Source organism: Myxine glutinosa, chromosome 13 (assembly GCF_964187855.1).
Source record: "Myxine glutinosa chromosome 13, kmMyxGlut1.1, whole genome shotgun sequence".
In the NCBI taxonomy this organism is placed as follows: Eukaryota; Metazoa; Chordata; class Myxini; order Myxiniformes; family Myxinidae; genus Myxine; species Myxine glutinosa.
This window is the reverse complement of record NC_136273.1, coordinates 42,380,571-42,403,818: the sequence shown is the minus strand read 5'-3', so window position 1 is coordinate 42,403,818 and position 23,248 is coordinate 42,380,571. Positions and strand designations below refer to the sequence as shown.

The following is a 23,248-nucleotide window of genomic DNA, read 5'->3' as shown; positions in this document are numbered from 1 at the left end:
TCATTGTTATTTCTATTTTCTTGCCTTTTCCCAGGTATTGCAGGTGGATGAAGGTTAAAACAAATACTCTGCAGACCGGTAACGGATCCATCAATGGGACTCGGGTTATAGGCCACCCCCTAAATTTTTGCACCCGCACTCTCTCTATTTATAATGGCCTCCACATTTTTGTAAAATTGTGACATTAGCCCCCCAACACTTTCTCTAGACAGCTTCAAATTCCAGAAAGCCATGGCTGACCTGTTTGAAACGTGAATATTTAAGCTACAGCAAATGCAAATCAACGTTATTTTGGTGAAATAACTAGAGGTGACCAAAACATTCCCTAACAGCAGCTTCCATTCTCAATTTTATACTTCCTCTTTAATACATAGCTTCAGATTCCAAATCCCTATTCTAAATTCCATTCTTTAACACAACCCCCCCCCCCCCCCCCAAGTCTGGTATTTTAGGCCCCATCCTATTCCTAATGTTCACAAATGATCTCACTGGCCTTATGGAAAATCATATTTTTTTTTTATTTTTTTTGTATACAACATCGACGCTCGTGTAACAGCTAACATTAATCACAAAAAGACAAACTGACACATAAAACATAAGATAAAGGGAGCGGGAGACAAGACGGCGAGAGAGAGGAAAGCACACAAGTACAACATTAGAGAGCAGGGACATCGGGAGATCTTTGGGAGGGAGAGGGCTTGGGGAGAGGGGTTAACGGGAAGGGGGGTGGGGGGTGGGAGAGGTATAAAACACAAGGACACTGCTAGGACTTCCAGGAAAGAAAGAAGTCGGGATTTTAAAAAAGTGGATCTGGGGTGAATTAACAGGGGTAGAAAAGATCAAGGTTTTGGATGGGGGAGGATAAGAGATGGTGGTGAACAGCTGTTTTAAAGACCTGGAGGGTGGAGTGGGATTGAAGAGAGTGAGGGAGTTTGTTCCAGAGGCGGGAGAAAAGAGGAATGAAAGAGTGAAGGTGAGCAGAGAGCCTTGATTTTGGCAATTTAACCATAAGAGGGTTGCTGGCAGATCTTGTGCGACCTGTAGGAATATTTGGGGGACAGAGCACAGACAGAGCTGGGGGAGCAAGGCCGGAGTGGAGTCGGTAAAAGGCAGAAAGACCACCAACCTGCCTGCGGTGAGTGAGTGAAAGGCCCTCGGAGTTAGCTTCATCGCGGGAGATTCCGATGATTCTGAAATTTATATCTTTTCTGATGACTCTATTCTCTGCTGTGACATCCCTCATCCTTCAGACAGACAGGCTGCAGCATCTTCCCCTTCTTCAGACCTTGACAAAATCACTAGCTGGTCAAACACTCGGAATATGTCTCTCAATCCTGACAAATCCATCTCTCTCCCTCTCACAATCCTCTGAAAGAACCATACGGCAACCGCTCCACCCCACCATTATACTTGCTTCGCAACTCTCTTGAAGAAGTTCATTCACTCAAACTCCTGTGTCTCACTCTCAACCATGACCTTTCTTGGACAAGCCACATTTCAAAGTTGGCCTACAAAGGCAAATGCCGACTTGGCATCAAATTTTTAAAACCTTTTGTTCTCCCTTTGCTCTTCTGCTTATTGGATGAATGCATACTTGTACATCCTGGTGCATCTGGTGATAAGTTAGAGACAAATTGGGGTACATCTCCCACCCCTTCCCCTGCTTCCTCCCCTGCGTTCAAATCAGAGGGAGGTGAGAGAAGGGGAAATATGGGGTTCAGGGGAGTGAGAGGAGTTTTTTGATGTTTACATTTCTTTTTCCAAGTGAGTTTGTTTCATTCTAACTTTTGATGAAGAAAGCCTGTGTTGGATAAAGTAAAAAGTTTTGCTAAAATTTTCTCCAATTCCCCATGGGATTTGATGAGATTATCATTAGATTTCCTGAAACATGCACAGTAACGGATTTGCAAATGCCATTTGGCCCATAATGCCTGTGCCAATGAATGTGGAGTCTCCAGATTTAATTACACACACAATTTCCTTATGTAACGACTTGTCTTTCTGCAACGAAGAATTGCAGGCACTTTGATCAACAAGAAAAGATTCCTCTTACTCCCACTATAAAACTACCAGGAAGTGCTTCCCACATGCCATCTAGTGGCAGGAAATTGGTGTACACAGAGTCGACGAATATGATGCGACGACAAATGAAAAGCGTTTTCATTATTCAAGACTCGTCAGCTTAAATCTGGTCCTAAGTTACTTGAGAATTTGCTTTTTGATTAAACATTATAGGGAATTATATGAAACGGAGTTCTCCTTGGGACATATTCTCGGGTGTACTTCACTTTAGTTAATGTCATCTTGTGTTTTTCGTTTCATTTATTTATTACTAAGTCATAGCGTTGGGACCTGATGGCAGGTGAGGTTTTGCTTATGAGATTCTGAGCTCAACAGGTGAGGTTTATGGGACCTGATGGAAGTTCTGTCCTGGTATTTGAATCCCAGGATGTTTTGAATTGTTTTTTTCTGGATGACATAAGATGTTAAGTTTTTTCCACCTGTACGTTGTTTGAGCACCTTAGTCCTTGAAATGAAACAGGTGTAGAAACGGTTGTAGAAGAAAACTACGGGTGTAGAAAAGTAGAGAACCATACGGCAAATCCACTCTATTGGTGTAGAAAAGATCATTGTTTTGGATGGGGCATGACCTGAGGTTGTGGTGAACAGCTGTCTTGAATACCTGGGCAAAAGAATGAGATTGAGGAAAGTGTGGAAGGTGGTTCCACACGCGGATAAAAAGAGGAATAAATGGGTGGAGGTGAGCAGCGGTTCTAGAGATTGATTGATTAAGATTAGGAACAAGATGGGGCCTATAACACTGCCTTGGGGTACTCCAGCCTTGACAGGGAGAGGAGAGAAGGGGTTCCATTGAGAGCCATACGTTGGCCACAAGATTAGAGGAAGTCAGTAATCCAAGAGTGGAGTTGGCCTTGGATTCCTTAGGCCGAATAGTTTGGAGAGCAAGACAGATGCCAGATTGTATCAAAAGCTCGAGATACACTACATGACCAAAAGTAAGTGGACACCCGAACATCACACATCTCATTCCAAAATCATGGGCATTAATATGGAGTTGGTCTCGCATTTGCTGCTATAACAGCCTCCACTCTTCTGGGAAGACTTTCCACGTGATGTTGGAACATTGCGGCATGGATTTGCTTCCATTCAGCCACAAGAGCATTAGTGAGGTAGGGCACTGATGTTGGGCGATGAGGCCTGTCTCGCAGTCGACGTTCCAATTCATCCCAAAGGTGTTCGATGGGGTTGAGTTCAGGGCTCTGTGCAGGCCAGGCAAGTTCCTCCACACCGATCTCGACAATCCATTTCTGTATGGACTACGCTTTGTGCACGGGGGCATTGCCATGCTGAAACAGGAAAGGGCCTTCCCCAAACTGTTGCCACAAAGTTGGAAGCATACAATCGTCTAGAATGTCAATGTATGCTGTAGCGTTAAGATTTCCCTTCATGGGAACTAAGGATCCTAGCCCGAACCATGACAAACATCCCCAGACCATTATTCCTCCTCCACCAAACTTTACAGTTGGCACTCTGCATTTGGGCAGGTAGTGTTCTCCTGGCATCCGCCAAACCCAGATTCGTCCTTCGGACTGCCAGATGGTGAAGCGTGATTCATCACTCCAGCGAACGCGTTTCCACTGCTCCAGAGTCCAATGGCGGCGAGCTTTACACCACTCCACCTGACTCTTGCCATTGCGCATGGTGAACGTAGGCTTGTGTGCGGCTGCTCGGCCATGGAAACCCATTTCATGAAGCTTCCGCCGAACAGTTTTGCTGACGTTGCTTCCAGAGGCAGTTTGGAACTCGGTAGTGAGTGTTGGAACCGAGGACAGACGATTTTTAAACACAATGCGCTCTGCACTCTGTGGTCCCATTCTGTGAGCTTGTGTGGCCTACAACTTGGCGGCTGAGCTGTTGTTGCTCCCATACCTTTCCACTTCACAATAACAGCACGTACAGTTGACCAGAGCAGCTCTAGCAGGGCAGAAATTTGACCAACTGACTTGTTGGAAAGGTGGCATCCTATGACGGTGTCATGTTGAAAGTCAATGAGCTCTACAATGCAGCCTATTATACTGCCAATGTTTGTCTATGAAGATTGCATGGCTGCGTGCTTCATTATATATACATGTCAGCAATGCATGTGGCTGAAACAGCCAAATCCACGAATTAGAAGGGGTGTCCGCATACCTTTGGTCATGTAGTGTATGTCCAGAGAGACAGCCCTGATCTCATTTGTGATATTGAAGGCCTCCCTCCCTTGTTGGGAGAGTAGAAGCAGCATATCCAAGGTAGAGTGACCAGGTCTGAATCTGAATTGGTGATCTGAGATGAGGCTGTTGGATAAAATGAAGGATTTATGTCAACTGTAATGATGGATTTCATGACCTTGCTGATGATTGGATGTAAGCTTATTGGTCAGTAGTTACACTACCAGTCAAAAGTTTTAGAACACATCAATTTTTCCAGTTTTTATTAAAATTTACGCAGTTTAATGTCTCAATGTACTCTGAAATTAAGCATAGAACAAATAAACAATTGGAGATAAAAAAGAAATCATAGAATCATTTTGTTTAACAAAATTTAATTTAAATTTTTGACTCAGCAAAGTAGCCACCTTTTGCAGATATAACCGCCAAACACACTCGTGGCATTCTTTCTGCAATGGAAATCAAATATTGTTTGGGAAGTTCTTCCCAACACTGTTGCAGAAGTTCCCAAAAATGTGTTGCACTTGTAGGTTGCTTTGCTTTCACCCTTCTGCCCAGTTCATCCCAAACCAGCTCGATGGGGTTTAAATCTGGAGACTGTGCTGGCCATTCCATGATTTGAAGCCTACCGTCTTGTTATTTTCCTCGAAGGTAGTTTTGACATAGCCTGGAGGTGTGTTTAGGGTCATTATCTTGCTGTCGGATGAACCCCTGACCAACTAGGTGTATACCAGAGGGTATTGCATGGTGCTGCAAAATGCTGCGGTAGCCCTTTTGGTTCAGGGTTCCAGTCACTCTGTGCAAGTCGCCGACTCTGGATCCAGCAAAAGAGCCCCAGACCATCACGCTTCCTCCTCCATGTTTGACAGTTGGTGTCACACACTGAGGAACCATCCTTTCGCCTACTTGACGGCGTACAAAAACCCTGCGTGATGAACCAAAGATTTCAAATTTTGATTCATCGGTCCATAAGACCTTCTTCCAGTCTCCAGTAGTCCACTGGCAGTGCTTCATGGCTCAGGTAAGCCTCTTTTTCTTATTTTGCCATCTTAGCAATGGCTTTCGTACTGCCACTCGACCTGTCAAACCTGCAGCACGAAGTCTTCTCTTCACAGGTGAAACTGAGACTTGCTTACTTCGACCAGTGTTAAGCTGTGCTTGAAGCTGTTGTTCTGTGAGCCGCCTATCACGCAAGCTGTTGAGTCTCAGAAACGTGTCTTCTGATTCTGTTGTGGCTTTGGGTCTGCCAGACCTCTTCCTATCAGAGTTTCCTCCAGTTTCCAAGTGCCTTTTGATGGTGCAGGAAACTGTGCAATTTACATTATTTTCCTGTTTTTGCTAACCTAAACTTGTTTTTAACCTCGAGCAGTTTACTGCTTACCTTTGTACCATTTCAAGTTATTCACTGGACTTGAATTGCTTAAATTTCAATAAAAAATGGAAAAATTGAGGTGTTCTAAAACTTTTGACCGGTAGTGTAAGGGGAGCAGTTTTTGCACCTTTTAATGTAATGCTGTTATGTTGACTGATTTTCAAGAGGAAGGAAGATGACCTAGGTCCTAGGGTAAATGACGGGGAGGAAGTGCAAGAGCAGCAGAGCAGGTTTTTAGGACATGTGAGCTGATGCCATCCAATCCAATTGTTTCAGAGTCAGTTGAAGGTTGCCAGAAACCTCTCCAACTTCTCAGGTGCAAAAGGCACAGAATTCAGGAGCAGTTCAGAAGGCTGGGGAGTGGGGATACAGAAGCAGAAAGAGAGAGAGAGAGAGAGAGAGGGGGTTAGGGACACAAGATTTTGAAGCAAACACAGCATTGAGGCATTTGGCCTTCTCACGAGCAGAGTCGGCTGCGGTGCCATTTGAAGTGAGGGAAGGGATGGAAGGAGAGCATACACCAGAGACCAACTTGACAAGGCACTGCCACGTTTTAGAGGAGGGAGAGAAGTTTGAAAGCTCATCGCAGAGATTAAGCAGATGTTTTCTGGTTCTCCTGAAAGTAGACACACTTTTTGTGGATTGTTCTGAAGTTGCTTTTGGTTGGATTTGCCTTCCAGAAGGAGAATGCAAGTTGTTTTAAAGCAACTGCCTCACCACAAGAGTGGGAGGATGGGTAAGATAACTGAAGATGAGATGGGATGAATCTGAGCATAAGAGAGAGCAGGTTTGTATGGAAGAAATCCCAGATGGAATTAATTTATATCAGGGGTCATAGATATCAGAGACCAGTCCCTGCAAATTTTCTTGAGTGACCTGCCAGACTCGCCGGCACTGAAGCTGTTCTCTGAGAATGGCCAGAGAGATGTTGACCTTCACAAGCACATGATCAGATGAACACTTCTGTGTACTGTGTCATATACATCATCTCCATCACTATTCAATCTCTGCCACTTAACTTTGGTACATCAGTAGTCGTCAAGCTCTGTTCCTAAAGGTTAAAGAGCTTAACTCACACTTTGATTTCATACTTTTAGCATGCTTAGTGAAAAGGAAGTTATTTGATGAAGCGAATGAAGAACAGAACAGCTCAGTATCCTGGCATGGTGAGTTTCTTTATGACCTCACCTGTCATAAAGCTTTTCATTACTGCACTCATGTCCGCAGGTGTTGCTGTCACATGGATGTGTCTACCAGGAAAGGCACGGATGGGAAAGACCTGGATGGTTCAACGATGAAGGCACTGCGACTGTAAGCTTGCTCCGAAAATGGCGACGCACAATAATGCATCGATCCATTTCCCATGTCTTTGTATTTGGATGTCTCTTTATTCTGTAACTCCATTGCTGTTTTCAGACAATTAGCCTATAAACTTCTGTTTCCAAATCCAGTGCTAAAAACAATATTAAATTTGTCGAGTGATCATTTTTAACGAATCCAAATTTTAAGCTGGATGCCCATGCTTTTGCTGGAATTACTACCTCCACCACCGATGGTGGATTTTCCCTGCCGGCAGACGGGATGCCTAGCTGGATCGGGATTCAAACCCAGTCTTAGAGGCGAGTGCGCGTACCTCTAGGCCATCTTGCCAGCCCATATCCTTTGATGAATCTCATTGATCAAAAGGTTTGGTGGCTATTTTAAATATGTTATTGAACAGGATCTACCCATGATACTGCTTTATGCAGTGGACGGTTCTGTGGCTTTCACAGACTGGATCTAAAGCCGGAAGTTCCATTATAACTGTAATATGTTATACCCTAGCTACAATTAAAAGTGCTTGTGGACTGTGCAATAGGTGCTAAATATGGTGGTGTAGTGGTATCGTTTTGCCTTTTGTTTCATAATATGTGAATACACTTCAGCTTTGGTTCATTGGGGGATTTTCCGGTACAGGGTTTCCCACTCAGGATTTAGAGAGGCTTGACTCGGAATCCAAACATCCTGGATGTCTTTTCTCCCACGTTAAATTGGTGACCCCGACATGCTCCAAATTGACAGATAAGAAGTTGCAAGTGCCCTTTTTGGATGCTCAACAAGCTTCATCGATGGCAGCGGTTTCGATAAAGCTACTGCTTGCATTTTGGCCTAATGACTCGCAGCTGTGGTTTATACATGTCAAAGCTGATTCGACACCGAAAATTACTTCCGGATTGAGCGGTTCAAATTAATTGCTGGCTCTTTGTCACCAGAGTATGTGACGAGGGTCAGAGATATTTTACTACAATCTCTAATGATCGCCCCATACTGACTTTGGAAGACTGTGGTCATAAAGCGCATGACTCCCTCTGAGCACGGCCGCTTTCAACAACTTATTACAACCAATGATTTAGGAGAGCGAAGACCCACACAGCTACTGTGTTATATACAGCAGCTTCTCGGTGACCGGCACACCACCTTTGAGCAGCCGCTCGTGAGTAGTTCTCACAACATTTACCACTACACTTCCGCATGATACTTGCAGCTAATACAGAGCTGGCACTACCCACCCCTGTAGATCTGGTTGATCATGTCCTTGACGACTCTCTACCGACCATGACTAATGTGACACCTCTACCACAGCACATCATGCAGCTACAATCTGAAATGGTGGACCTTAAGAAGTTCGTCCTACAGCTCCACGCTGAGCAACACCAATCATATCTAGACCACAATACGTTCCTATCTAACTCTCTGTTTCGTGCAGCATTACTGGGGGCAACTTTATTCTTGATCAATAATTCCAAAAAGAATATAAGCATTCAGAAAAGGTGTGTCCCCAATCCTCAAAATTACTCATAAAAGCGTAAAAATCGAATAATTTCGGTAAATAATGTCACATTAAATTTTGCTGACCAGTCGATGCACGTGATGAAATACCCAATCAGCGTTACCGTATTTGACGCTCAGTGAAATTGATGACGTAGTTTCCCAGAATAATCCAATCACGGTCGCCGTGCCATTGCACTGCGAACCAAAGATGGCGGCGCCCACGGAATGTAGTTCTACGGCGGATCGTACATTTTCTTCAAATTTTGCGTTATGCACGTAGATTCTACAACAAAAAGTAACTTCATCCTGTTCAATAATAATGAATCGTGGAAACGATTTGTCGATTTCGCTCGCAAATGGGTGAATTACGACAGCAAATAGAGTGATATAGTTACCGAGATTGCAACAAAGCTTGGTATTGATTTTCACGATACTGCCACATGCATTGCGGCTCAGCCCTCGCCGTCGAGTAACATTGGCTACCAGTACATTTGCTGCAAGCGCTTCTGTGACAGTAAAATCAGAAGAAAAGAGAAGTCATTTGCAAAGAAATCTACTTCTCAAGGACAAAGTATGTGTAAACTCATGCACCATGCATCGAGAATGACTTTAAAATTAACTTATGTAACGTTAGATTGGACATGTGAATGATGATGATGATTTGGTGGAAGACTAAGTTAGTGACTTTGTATCATGTTCAACTTGCTGTAGTAGTACAATTTTACTGTAATTTTGGAATCATGGTTATTCAGGGAATTATAAATGTCAATGATTTGATATTAAAATTAAAGCCATTATTGGAGGGGGCGGACATAGACTACAAGAACTTTTGCAAATCTGTTAACTGCGGATCAGCGAAGCAGGTGCATACAACAGCCTTCCATGTGTGTTTCCTTCAAATTCACCTCATATCTCTTTGTAGCCTCTATAGTGAGGCTATAAATATACTTTTATGATATTGTAAGTATAAATTTCACGGGAAAAAAGTGAAATTGTGCAGTGAAAAAAAGTGCAGTGAAATTGGAATGGAATGCACAGAACTTTGTAAATGCAACTTATACCAGATCTGTACTGCAATCATGAAGAGGCTGACACCAGGTTATTGTTACATGCAAAGTTTGCCCAGAGGAATCTTTCAGGAATATCCATATCAGAGCCACCAGCAGTGGTTATTAAGAGTATGGACACTGATGTTCTTATCATAAGCTTAGGCTGTGCACACCAGTTCTCTGCTCCACTCCTCTTCCACACAGGCTGTGGTGACAAAGTTCGCACGCTTCATATCAAGTTGCTCCATGATCAACTGGGATCTAGTGTTGCATCTGCACTTGTGGGATTCCATCCTTTTACTGGGTGCGACTCAGTAAGTGGATTCTATGGAAAGGGGAAACTGAAACCTTACAAGTTGATGATCAAGAACGAAAGCCATGCACGTGCTTTTCAAGAGCTTGGAGAATCCTTTGTTCCGTCCGATAACCTGATATCACGCTTGGATGAATTTGTGTGCTATTTGTATGGACAATGTAAAGCAGTAGATGTAAACACTGCCCGATATGACATGTTTCGGCTTGGTACACACACAGAAGATTTACTACCTCCAAACAAAGATTCACTAATCAAGCATATTTTGCGAGCCAATTACCAGGCAGGTATTTTTCGCCCATGTTTGCAACAGATGCCAGCAATCCCATCTCCAAGAGAATGTGGGTGGACGTTACATGAAAGCGATGGTGTGTCAACACTACAGATTGATTGGTGCAGTCTTCCAGCAGCTCCTGATGATATATTAGAACTCATGAGCTGTACCTGCAAAAAAAGGAAAGCGTAGGCATGACCCAAATTTGGAAGTGCAAACACCCGCAAAACCAGTGTGCTGCAGTGAAATTGGAATGGAATGCACAGAACTTTGTAAATGCAAATGTTGTGAAAACATGGCTAATACTTCCCTTTCAGCTGATGAAGACACAGACTCTGAAGATGAAGGCTAATATGGATGATTAAGATTTCGTTTGTGGCTTTCAGTTGATACTCGTGTCTAGGTATTGAAAGTAGTCAGTCTAGTGCAGGGGTGGCTAACCAGTCCAGCATAAAGAGCCAAAAAAAACCTCACACCATTGCAAAGAGCCGCACAACACCTGCATGCTCACATTACAACAGCAACTTATAGGCCTAATGACATAATTAATGATTATATGTATTATGGTTATGTCATAATTATCATAATACATAGCTTAACAGTTTTCATAGGTCGTTTATTACCTCATTGGGACACGTGGCAGTCTTTGTTTTCCACAATCATTTTCAGGTCTGGCTTGTACTCAGTTGTGGCCACTCGGAGCAACTCTTTCACATGTGTGTCCGTAAGAACAGAGTGATGTCTTGACTTCACTTGTTTCAGTGTGGAAAAAACTGATTCACAGACATAAGTTGATCCAAACATTGACATTAGCTTGAGTGCAGCCTGTTTGACACTGGGGTATCTGTCTGTGGGCACAATTTTCCAAAACTCTGTGCCTGTGGTTCCTTCTCTCAAGATACATTTAAGTATGTCATCCTCAGAAAGTTCAATCATCTCCAACTGGGATGCTGCTTCATCTGCCACTAAGGGGGCTTTTAAACAATCCGATTCAGCAGTGAAAGGGTTGATGACGAATGTGATCTGTGGCCGTTGTTTCTTCAGGTTGCAGAATCTGTCTTCAAAACTCTGCTGCAGATTTTCAACCAGTGTTGCATAACGTGCAATGCTTCTTTTTGTGACCTCAGCTGCTTCTCCATTTGCCTTCAACAAGGAGGGAGAATATGTGTGCTCTCCCTTTTGAAGATGGGTCTGGAAGAGCTTGAGTTTGCTCACAAATGTGAAAACACTTTGCACCAGGTCAGGCAGCATTTTTAACTTCCCTTGCAGATCTAGATTCAGTTTGTTCAGATGATGCAGCATGTCGACCAGAAACCCCAAATCTGACATCCACTGGGGGTCATGTAGCTCAGGATAGTCCTTATGTTTCTCTGCCAGAAATAGCTTCACTGGGTCCAAACGTTTTTTAAAACGGGAAAGCATGTTACCTCTTGAAAGCCATCTCACAGTGCAGTGGAGAAGCAGATCATTGGGAAGGTCTTCGTCCAGTTCAGCTGTGAGGTTTTTGAACTGTCTTTGCTTGAGAGCATGAGTGCGAATAAAATTCACAATTTCTAGCACAGGTTTCATGACATGGTCCAAGTTCAGCTTCTTAGACATCAGGTTCTCTTGATGGATGATGCAATGAAATGTCCAAAAATCAGGGAAACGGTCGCCAGCTTAGCCCGACGAGGCGATTTGCAGATCCCAACATAGCTCGTGCACCGTCTGTGGCTACTGCTGTTAGTTTTGGTAATTGCAAATTTGCCTTCTCAACAACAGTCGTGAGTGTCTCTTTCAGGTCGATGCCGCAGGTCCTATCTTTTAAAGGCACAATGTCAAGCAGCTCTTCCTTAATTGTGCAGTCTTCTGACACAGACCGTACAAATATTGCCAACTGTGGCTTATCTTGAATGTCGCAAGACTCATCCAAAGCAATGCTGAAATACCTACATTTTTCAAGATCCGTATGATGAATACAAATAAGATCCGTAAGACAAATGATGAATTGCGAAAGATGATGGGAATATTGCCTGTGATTGATGCTGTGAAGAGGAACAGGTTGAGATGGTTTGGTCATGTATTGAGGAAGGATGAAAGTGACTGGTTGAGAAGAGTGATGGAAGTTAATGTAGAAGGAAGTAGAGGACGGGGAAGACCGAGAAAGACTTGGCTAAAGATGGTGGAAGAAGAAATGCAGGCAAGGGGGTTAACAAGGAGAGATGCAGAAAATAGGGCAAAATGGAGAAGATTGTCATGGGGACCGCAAGGCTAACCCCCGCTCTAGCAGGGAACATGGCCTTAAAATGCATGTTGTTGTTGTTGTTGTTTCAAGATCCGTATGCAACTGTGTTTCAATAGAGTTGTTAATATCTGATATTCTCTGTTCAACTGTGTGCCGTGACAGCTGCAGGTCTGACACAGAACGCTTCAAACTGTCATTTTGAGGAGTGAGGATGGCAACAACATCTCTGAGACACGTTTTCACGAATTCCACTTCACTGTATGGGTTTTTAGCTCGAGCAATGTTCCATGCCAACTGATATGATGCTAATGTGACCGTCTCTGGGTGCTTCGTTAATTTTAAAAAAACGGTGTCTGCTTCTCTGACTGACGTTTCAATGCATTTACCTTGTGCTTGCGAAGTTCACTGCCTTGGGGAAAATCCCGGGCCACGTCATCATGGAGTGAGGTGAAATGGCGCTCCAGGTTTGAAGCTTTAAAATGCGACAGTGCAGTCTAGCAAATCAAGCACAAGGGTTTCCCATTTCGCTCCTTAAAAAAATACAATTCCTCCCATTCAGGCAAAAATGCCCTGTGCTTCTCTTCATAATTGCGCTTAGCTTTACGTTTTCCTGACTCTGCCATGGCGATTCGGTCACTGCCGCTGGGCTAGTGCTAGCCTAGCTAACAAACTTCCGGGTCTGCGCACGCAAGTGTGTTTCTACGCGCGAAAGTGTTTCATGTTTCGGCTCATGCATAACTAGTGGGAGATTTCTGTCAAACACATTACCACAAAATTATCTTTTATTTTAAAAATATTGGCAAATTTATTGGCAGTATAGTCAAATATTCAAATGCATTTTGATTTTATAATAGAAATACATTTTAAAATGTAAAAACATGCACCGATAGAGCAGTCCCTCGCGAGCCACACAAGAGCTGGCTAAGAGCCGCATGCGGCTCGCGAGCCGCGGGTTCGCCACCCCTGGTCTAGTGTCAACCTTTTTGGGGGGGGGGGGGGCAGATAAAAGTGGTCAGAAGTTACTTAAAGCCTCATGATTATATCATACAATGATTTGCAAAGTTGGAGTAATTTTGTAAGCAATAATACTTCTGACTTTTATTATTTAAAGTTTAATAACATTACGTGGGCAGATCAGATTGGACTCATAGATACAGCGCAGTGTGTAGTATTATGGAAGACATTTTTCAGCATATTTATTGCAAATATTACCATGTTATTTTGATGTAGGTATCAACTATAAGTTTTTTTTTTCATTAATACTCTTAGTATTACTATTATTATAAATGCACGTTATTAATTTATGAAGCCCAACAGATAATAACATGTTCACTGAACAATCTGATTGAAAAGCCAGAAAGCCATCATGCACTTCATGTACCATTTGTTAATATGCATTTTCATCAACTGCTCGTTATAAATTTCTGAGCACCCCTTGTGCGTGGGGACCTGGATATTCTTAATCAGTGACACATTTCCTACAAACTCATTAAAGTTTTAAGTTGCCCCCATCGTTGTTGCATGAAAATTGTAAATTAAGCACTTATATACTGCATGCCCTATGGCCTAATCATACAGATCTTTGCATACCCCTTCTCGGGACAGAGGGAAACCCTGTACCGGAAAATCCTGCAACAAACCAAAGCTATAGCGTAGTCACATATTGTGAAACAAAAGGCAAAACGATGCCACTACAGTGGATGCGTCGCAAGCACCGCCTATTGGTCAGGACCCTCCAAGTAACGGCTGGTTTGGCACTTGCACTCGCGTCACCACTCCAATGAAGAGGTGCTATTTGATTAAATATGTTGTGCTGTTATTTTAAGAATGAGATGAAAAGGGTTGCGATATCTCTTTTAATTTCTCACAACCACCGCAGCTTTTTGATTATGATTATTATGGAATTTATGGGAAGCAGAAGCACGAAGACTTCCTCTACAGAAAGCTACTTGAAGACGACTACACATTTGATTTTTCACCTCATCATAATACAGTAAGATATGCCCTCGCTCATCTTTGGTTCGTTGTTGAGTTTGTTTGTCTTTTTCTTTTCAAACTCCTTTCTTTAATTAGCTTCTCGGCCTCAAAATTAGCCATAAACCTTTTGAGAAAAGAAAACTTTCAAACCAGCCTCTAGTGCTATGTGCAGATTTGCCATTATCCAGCAAGTGAGGTCCATCCTCTGTTTCCCCAAACGTCTTTTTGTTGTTGAGTCATTTGGCTTTCATACAAGGGAATAATGGCCTCTTTCTGGAGTGCTAGCAACATTGCATCCATCACCCTTTCACTCCAGATGTTGCGAAGGCCAATGCCTTGAACGTCATTGACATTACCCATTCAAAGCCTGAAGCACAGCGACTGCTGCTTTCTCACTGCAGAGAGGTTGGTGTAATTTAGGTCTTCTATGTTGGCCTTGAACCCCCTGCCCTTTGAGCTCTTTACACCTTCTCAGCACTACGATGGCAAAGGCATTCATCCAGTCACACCTTCAGTGTTTGATTTCCATAGTTCAGGATTTCTTCTCACCGTTCTCTCCATTGATCCTCATTTGGCATGGTTATTTGATGGTTAACTTGGACTTTCTATTCTAGAAAATCAAAAACCATGTGCAACTTGTTCAGGGTTCACCTATTTCTCAACTTATTCCCCATACTATACATGATACGTACATATCCCATCGATTTGATCATGCCTTGATATCACCTGAAGATAAATATTTGGGATAGACATGCAGCAATTTTGGAATACATGTTTTGACATCTTCATCATTTCTAAACTTAATGCCAACTAGAAACGGATCAAAGAAAGGGATTATATGAAGGGATCAAAGATCTAAAGGTTACAAGGGGCCAAATCTGGACTGTATGGGGGATCCTTACTAAAATTCATGGACCAGTGTGTGTTTATCGTGCTACTCCTCCTACAGTTCTGAGCCGATTACATCCAGACTTGCTACATAGGATCAGCATGACCCCAGTTAGTGTATAGGGGGTTTTTCATCTCTGCCAGTGGTTATGGATGAGTGGGTGGTTGATTGAGTGGGGATGGAGGGGGGGGGCGGGATGGTGGTGGTGAGGAAGGGGGATGCAAATTCTCTATGTAAATGTGTATTGTGTAGCGCCACTTCCAGGTGGGAGAGGGTATTACAAGTCCCACCCTTTACAGTACAGTATTACCTGTCCCCGTGTTATCCAGTGCAGTGAGGTGGTTTGAATTGTAAACAGTAGGCATGTTTTTGCTTCATGCATATAACCCAGTTTTTTTTTTGGGGGGGGGGGGGTGGGGGTGGAGCGATTGAGGCAGGTGTCAGTTACCTACACACCACCCAAATAAAAGTATGTGTCAGAAGAACATGTTGCATGCCTCAAACATGATCGCCTGTAGGACGGGTACTCTGCTAGTGATTTATATATAACTTTCCAACCCACCTTCACTGGTTTGGGAGTGCTCACATTTGCCATGTGAATGTGAGTTTAATTGTCCAATAAAGTCACGCCCTGAGATAACATTCCCAGCCACCATCTGCATATTGCTCGTGTCACTTCATTTCAGAGCAAGTCCCTCGTGTGACATACATTCATGGCTTTCCCAAGTGCAAGACGTTCCACATGAACTAAATTAAGGTCTTGAATATAATCTTTGGTGGTGGGACCAATAATATTTTCACTCCTTTTTGGTTTGCTTTAATCTGTTGTAAATGATGGATCTAGCTCTCATCACCTCCCTCCCCACTGGTAGTTGGCCCAGAATCTCTGTTGAAATGGCCACAACGTAGTTGCCTTTTCATAAAATGTGATGTCCTGTTGTGTCTTCCTTGCACTAATGTTGTTTAAGTTTACATGAGAATGAATAACTTGTTTTTCCACACAATCACAACACACGAGGAGGTGACCTATTCAACACCCCAATCACATCATTCAAGGGGTTGAAGCTATTCCAGTGCTTCACTGGATTCAATTCTTCTGTAATATGTGACTTTCAAAATGATGTAATCTGCCCCAGAATGCTCGGTGCACATACGCATAAACTCCAGGAAGCTGCGGTGTTTGGGGCCATACAAATTATTTTAATGTGTATGAGATAGGATTGTTGGCTGAAATGGCTCAAACCTTCTAAAAGAAGCTGCAAATACTTGGAAAAGTATTAGAGAGAATGGGCTCTGCCTCTGCACAATGAAAGACATGGATAATTTTCTCAGCACGCCAAACAGGAAGCGGCTCGTAGGATCAACCTGAGTTGATGTTGTACTGCCAACTTAAAGCCCTATATAGGGAAGAGTGAATTGAACAGACTGAAGCAATGTGGTTCAAGATGTGAGAGCAGACAATGAAAAAAGGGATCAAGGGAAGGAATGAGACTGGATTTTAAGAGTTTCACAAGTTGGAAGAATATGTACCTGTGTCCTTGAGGGACCAAGGAGAAATGAAGGTACGAAATAGCAGAAGATGCAAGACCAGAGGGGAGGCTGTATAAAACAGAGGCTACGAACCTGTCTGCAATGAGAATGATGAGTGCTTTCAATTCCACAGCACCTCAAGAAATAGGTGTGAAGCCGGGACATGAGCCCATAGTGTTGAGCAGACGTACTCCATTGGTCTATGGACAAAACCTATGGGAAGTTCAGATGTGTCAAGGAAGAGGGTGGCATGACGGAGGATGCTCACTCTGCAGCTGGCTTTGGAGACCAGCTTTGACACATGATCTGCCCAGGGGAGATCGAGGCTGATGGTGATGAATGGTGATACATTCAAGAGGCTGAACCTCTTCCAGTGCTTGACTGGAAGTGAATAGGTGGGTTTTTATTGTTCTGGAGAAACAGGGTGATAATGGATGATTTGCCTGAATTGAATGAGCTGTTTCAGGTGTCGTACCTGCATCTGGTCTTTCTCCAGTCATTGTAGAGGGAAGCAGCAGCTGCTAGCCTGCGGTACGGTATAATGTCGTACGGCATCATGTGGAGTCATCTGCAAAGGATAAAATAAAATAATATAAAAGAGCCATAAAATTCTCTACTTGTCTGAAAACATCAGTGTCGTAGAGACATTGGGGAAAGGGGGAAAGTGGTGGAAATAGGGAGGGATTTATTGTATACACAAACTTTGGAGGCAAACACTAAGTTAAGACATCCAGCCGTCTTGATAGTAAACTTAGCTTTGAAGCTTGCTGCATTATTTTGGTCGACCAAGTACTCGAGGCTGGATATGAGAGCTGCAGGCAGGTGAAATGGATAAACATGTAAAGGAGAGAGACCAAGCTTTGTGATAGCATTCCAAGGTAGAGCAATCATCATTCCATGTGTGAGAGGGCAGACTTCAGTCCCTGCCAGTCCTTCTGAATGAATAACCAGACTCTGCATCACTGTGATACCTTTTTATCAAGAGTCAGATATATTTGGACCATCACAAGAATGTGCTGTCAGGAGTCGAGTGGGAACAGAGGTGGAACAGGAGATGTTACATGGAAAATTGTTAATTTCCATGTCCAGTAGGGCATATCTACCATGAGTGTAGATCCATGATTGGAATTTCTCACATCGTGCCAGACTCTCAGGTTCACAGAGGTCTTCGCTGTGGTGAATTGGCTGGATGTTTCAGTGCGAACACCCAGTCAACTGGCACGGTGGGAGTTTTAGTCACCAAAGGTGAGCAAGAGAGCGTTGGGATTAATGGCTCTTAGTTGGTTCATATTTGCAGAAAGAGGTGCATACACATAATACGAGTACAATAAACAGGGCCCAGAGAAGGAAAAGCTGTTTAGACAATGCAGTAAACTTGAATATCTCAACTGAATATTGACATGTTTTTATTTGCCTGTTTGAGCTAAATCGGCATATTAACATGATAATAACGCTCATATGAGTATTCTAGACCACTAAATCGGCTTCCTGTACCATACAAACCCCATATTAGACACAAAACGTTAATTGATGGGGCAAAGAGACCCTTCAGAAATTCGATTTGAGGTAATTTGGTGGCCATTTTGTATTTTGGCGGCCATCTTGGATTGGAGTTCAAATCCTGGCTGGTCCCCAAGCTAATCTCAAAGGGCATATGTTCAGGATTATGGAACCACTGAGAAAACTTTGACAGGAAAAAGAGCAGTTTTTCTTTGGCTGGGCCTTGTGTATTATATCACCACCGCCAGCACCACTACCACCACCCTTGTTATGGTTCCTGGAGGGAGGCATTACGTGTTGCGTCTTGGTGTCTGCGGTGTCCCACTTTTTGAAGATGTTTTTCCATTATTTAATTTTTAATCATTATTTAATTTTTCAATTAGCATTTTTTTTTTCAATTTTCAATTTTCAATTCTTTTTTCAATTTTCAATTATTAAAATATTTTTAATTCTCAATTTTTTTTAACATTATTATGAGGCAGAATTTCAAGTGCTGCCAATTCGCTAATATTACGAGTTGGCTATAGCGGGGGTCATCAGCGATGACCGATCACAGCCCTCTAGTTTAGATTGAGGTTCAGGTTATGGAAATGGCACAGGCATGAAAGTGGCTTCCTCCCGTGTATGGGTACATGTTGGCAGGCACACTAATGCAGACATACATACGCAAGGATACGCATGCAGATGCAGATGTAAGGTATCTGGAAGAAATGGTGAGAGTAAGATTTGTAGTTCCTGAGAGCCCCACTCTGTCATGTCACAACCTAAGATAAGTGTGTCAGGAACTGATGAAGATTCTCCGCAGATCGGAGCTGAGTGCCTGTCATGTCGAAATGCTGCCGCCGTGTTCAACATGTCGTACTTCGGAAAGTTTTATCTGGTCGGACCCGACGCCAGAAAAGCTGCTAATTGGATCTTCACAGCAAATATGGATAAACCAGTGGGTAAGTGAAGATGACACTTAAACCCATCAAATTTGGTTTCTAAAGCCACAATATACTGTACCATATTAATTTGGCATGGGGGGAAAGGGTAGGTGGGGGAGAGAGGAGTAACTTTTGCACCCAAAATAAGTTACTTTAATATTTAATACAAGTTTTGTGAACTGTTATCATTCAAAATGTTGTTTTCGTTTTTCGTTTTCCAGTTCCCATCACTCTGCTAATCTTTTGCAGATCATTCTCCCAACATGGTTTCCAAACATGGCGTGCCTTTCCAGGTTCCACCGTGTACACATGCATGCTGAATGACAGGGGTGGCACAGAAGCTGATCTTACGGTAAGCCCCATCGCCCGTGGTGATGAGGACAGCCCGCTGGCTCCTTCATTCATCGGTGAGTGTTGATCCAGCTTTCGTCGCATCACTGTTGGCCTATCTACGTACTGAAAGTCCGTCCTTGCTGGGTGGTTAAGTCGTTCTCGGTGGGAGATGCTCATGCGTGTGCAAAAATCATGCGTTCATGTCACTGAGTACAAGGATATTTCATTGGGACTAATATCGATGGGGATATTGGGGAAAATAACTCATAGTGATTGCTGGGAGTTTAGACCATCAGAAACTCAATTAATTTCCATTATGATGTGTCTTGAGAGGTTGGCGCAGATGTCCTGCACTTGAAAGTCATAACCATGACCCATCTAGTTTTTATTAACCCTCAATGACCAAGTGACTTCTTACCATCCATTGATTACAGGAATAATATTGTGAAGAAGTAATTTTGATCTAGAATCAGGTTCTAAGAATGCAACAAAATTTTTTTGTGTACATTGCCATCAGAATGTTTTCTCAAGGTATTTGTTTTTTCAGCTGATGTTTTTATGAATGGAGTTTGCATTTTATCAATGAGATGATTCAAAATCGGTCGAAATATTTTAAGAGTAGAAATGCATAAACTTCAAATAAACTTTTGGTACATTTTGAATACTTTAGATGTCATGGACTAGGCCAGGAAGTTTAACAGTCTATGGTGCTCACAGGTGATGGGTTCTACCTAGCTGTGGGTGGTGCAGCAGCACAACATAACTGGTCCCACATAAGCAACATTCTCCAGGACGGTGACTACAATTGTCAGATGTTGGATTACTCCACTCGTCTTGGACTGCTCAGCATTCAAGGCCCAAATAGGTCAGTGATTTCATTGGTCTCTCTCTGGTGTGTTATTCAGCAGTGGTGGTGTCTTAGTGTAGTCCACAACAGAAAAATGTGATTTTCTTCCGGTTAACAAAATGTCAATGTGAGGAAAGCCAAATAATTGGACAATTACAGAAAAGAATGAATAAATACTGCGGCCTGAAGTAATAATGCTTCACTTCCAGAAAAATCGCACGTCTGGTAAACGATCCGTGTGCAAATACTGTCGTTAATTGCTGTGACTTTGTCATAGCCTAAACGGGTGAGAGAACCACGGAGGAGCAAAACATCCGATGCTAACGAATACACTCGAGTGAACGCGATAACCAAGTATAAATATAGGCAAAGAAGGATTTTATGGAATAATTGACGAGTCAAGGACTGTTGTGCATGTGAACAGAACCTCTTATAATTAGAGGGCTGCGATTGGAGATCGCTGATGGTTATTGCCAATTCATCATATTATCCTAGTATTGATAATATGATGAAATGATGTTTTTAAATGTTTAAGCACTTGAAATTCTGCCTCATAATGAAAAAAAAATGTTTTATTCTTTTCCAAAAAGCGGGACATCATGGACAACATGGACACCAAGACTAAACTTTTAATGCTTCCCCCCCCTCACCCATCTGGGAACCATAATATTACATTGAAAATTTGGGAAAAATGATGTAATCGCAAAAAAAAAAAAAAAAAAAGTGAAATAAATAAATAATGAAACTGGGAAATTAAATAATGGAAAAATATTCTTTAAAAAGGGGACACCACAGACACCAAGACTAAACAAGTAATGCCTCCCTCTGGAAATGCTAATCCTAAGTCCGAAGTCACTTGGCTGTCAGAGCTACACACTAGCATTGGCCATGCACTTCCTCGCCAGCGAGTTCAACTAGTGCGGGCTTGCTCCTCTGCCTTGGTTTCAGGCTTTGGGGCTGCAAAGAGCATAGCAATTGGGCCAGGAGAGTCATGTTTTGCAGTATATTAAATCGGTTTCTGGGCTAAGTGTCTCTCCGGACCTTAGCTTAGTATGCAGTGATGAGAGGTTATACGGAGGGTTCAAGGTCCTGCGATGGGATTTAAATATGCCTTAATGATTCATGGCACTGAGTGTATTCGCAGGAGTGGAGGCCCATTTCTGGCCTCATTTATGGCAGTCATAATAACACCAATCTGATTCGGTTGATTTGTGATCCCTCTGAATTATTCTCGGTATTTTGCACCATTCCTATTGCTGTAATTGCTTGGCTGCCTTGCATGAAATGCCATGAGACGTGTGATGGATTAGAATGCAGCGTATTGACGTTCCAAATCGCATTCTAATATTTGGCAATTTGTCTCCGCAAATGGCTCGGCCTGCAGCAGAAACGATTCAAATTGTTGTGGACAGGATGTGAAAGGTGTTGTGATTTCGATTTTGTGGGAAAACGTCATTATTTCATTAATATGATGAAAAAATTCAATAAAGAAGATGTTGCTTGTGGCGTCCTCCATACGAGGGTTAAATTATTCCCCAGTGAGAATTAAAATTGTGCTCACCACCATGCCTCCTCTTTCTATTTTTTTTTCCAGCCGTAAAATCCTCCAGGAAGTGCTGGATGTGGATTTGAGCAATGACGCCTTCCCATTTTCAACTCACAAGCTTGCGAAGGCTGCAGGATTAATGGTAATTGGTCTGCACAACAGCTTCGCAGATAGTCTTATTATTGCTGATGAAAAATTATATATTTGAATTTTCGTTAAACACATTCATTGGTCTCTAGGGGGAATTTACATTTGATCTGAATCTGCACCGTTTGGATTGTAAGGGAACAACATCTTGCAGAGCTACTCTTATGAAAGGCTGTGGCCATGGTGGATGCCTCCATGATATATGGATCAATCGCCTGGCTTGGATGATCACCAGAATAGTGCAATTGCTGGTGTGCTCGTTATCAGGATGTCTCTTTCGGGTTGATTTCTCAATTGGTTCAGAAATGTGAATTGTGAATGAATTGTGAATTTTCCATTTTGGTGTTGCCAGCAGCGGGAGCTGCATCTCAGAGCATACCGTCCTTCAGTTGGTGACCCATGCAAAGCCCACTGACCTGTTGTCAACATTAGTGATCCCATGGGGCAATTTCGAAAGGAATTTCAACAAAATTCCGAATTTTTGTTCTAGTATATGGGGCACTGCACTGCAACAGCAGCATCAATGCAACTCAGGAATGATGCAACCAACAGAATAGATTCGTAAATTAATTATTGTCATATATACATTTAATATATACATATAATATATATACAAATCTTTGAGAAATTGATTGACACTGAAAGTATGAAAGCGAGTGTATCTTTCCAAAAGTAGCATCTCCCAAGATGAGGCTGAAACACGAGGCCTGTCTGTTACTCTAATCACAGGTTCTTCCCTTCAGGTTCTTCTGAAACACTTCCTGCTTAAACTTGCAAACTACAGGATGTCTGCACACATCAACTTGTTTGTTCTTTTCTCTATTTGTGTGTGGATTCACCTTCTTGAGATGGTTCAATCCAACCCTTCTGAGGCTTTCAGCAGGTGGTGCACAACCATCTCATGTCACCACCGGTCGTATCTCTACCTGTAATCTTTTCTACCCCATTAACCCAAGATAACCCAACCCTCTTACTTGCTATTATTTCCTCCCATTCTCTCTCTCCTCTTTTCCTGTGTGTTCATCCTCTAGTTGTGCCCAACTGTTACCCCCATTGTGAGCTCAATGACTTTTTTTACCCTCTATGATCACCTTTCCATACACCTAGATCAGGTATTGAGACTTGGCTTGACAGTGACATTGAGACAAAATCAATCCAAGCCAATGCCAAACTCCCAATTTGTTGTCTGCCAAACATTGCAAGGTGTTAACCCACTCAAATTGTGAGCTCACATCTGCAAATGTACGCTTATGAGTATGATAAAAAAAACATTCCACA

At 42.7% G+C, this 23,248-nt stretch overlaps 1 protein-coding gene across 2 annotated transcripts in view; it reads left to right on the top strand.

Annotated features, from left to right (window-relative positions):
- Positions 1 to 23,248, top strand: part of SARDH (sarcosine dehydrogenase) — a 179,246-nt gene that overhangs the window by 81,589 nt on the left and 74,409 nt on the right. For both annotated transcript variants that reach the window (XM_068134325.2, XM_068134326.2), the window contains exons 12-17: positions 6,832 to 6,915; positions 14,155 to 14,268; positions 18,977 to 19,115; positions 19,391 to 19,504; positions 20,148 to 20,295; positions 21,872 to 21,965. In XM_068134325.2, the coding sequence (XP_067990426.2) occupies positions 6,832 to 6,915; positions 14,155 to 14,268; positions 18,977 to 19,115; positions 19,391 to 19,504; positions 20,148 to 20,295; positions 21,872 to 21,965 (693 nt within the window). The remainder of the gene's footprint in view (positions 1 to 6,831; positions 6,916 to 14,154; positions 14,269 to 18,976; positions 19,116 to 19,390; positions 19,505 to 20,147; positions 20,296 to 21,871; positions 21,966 to 23,248) is intronic.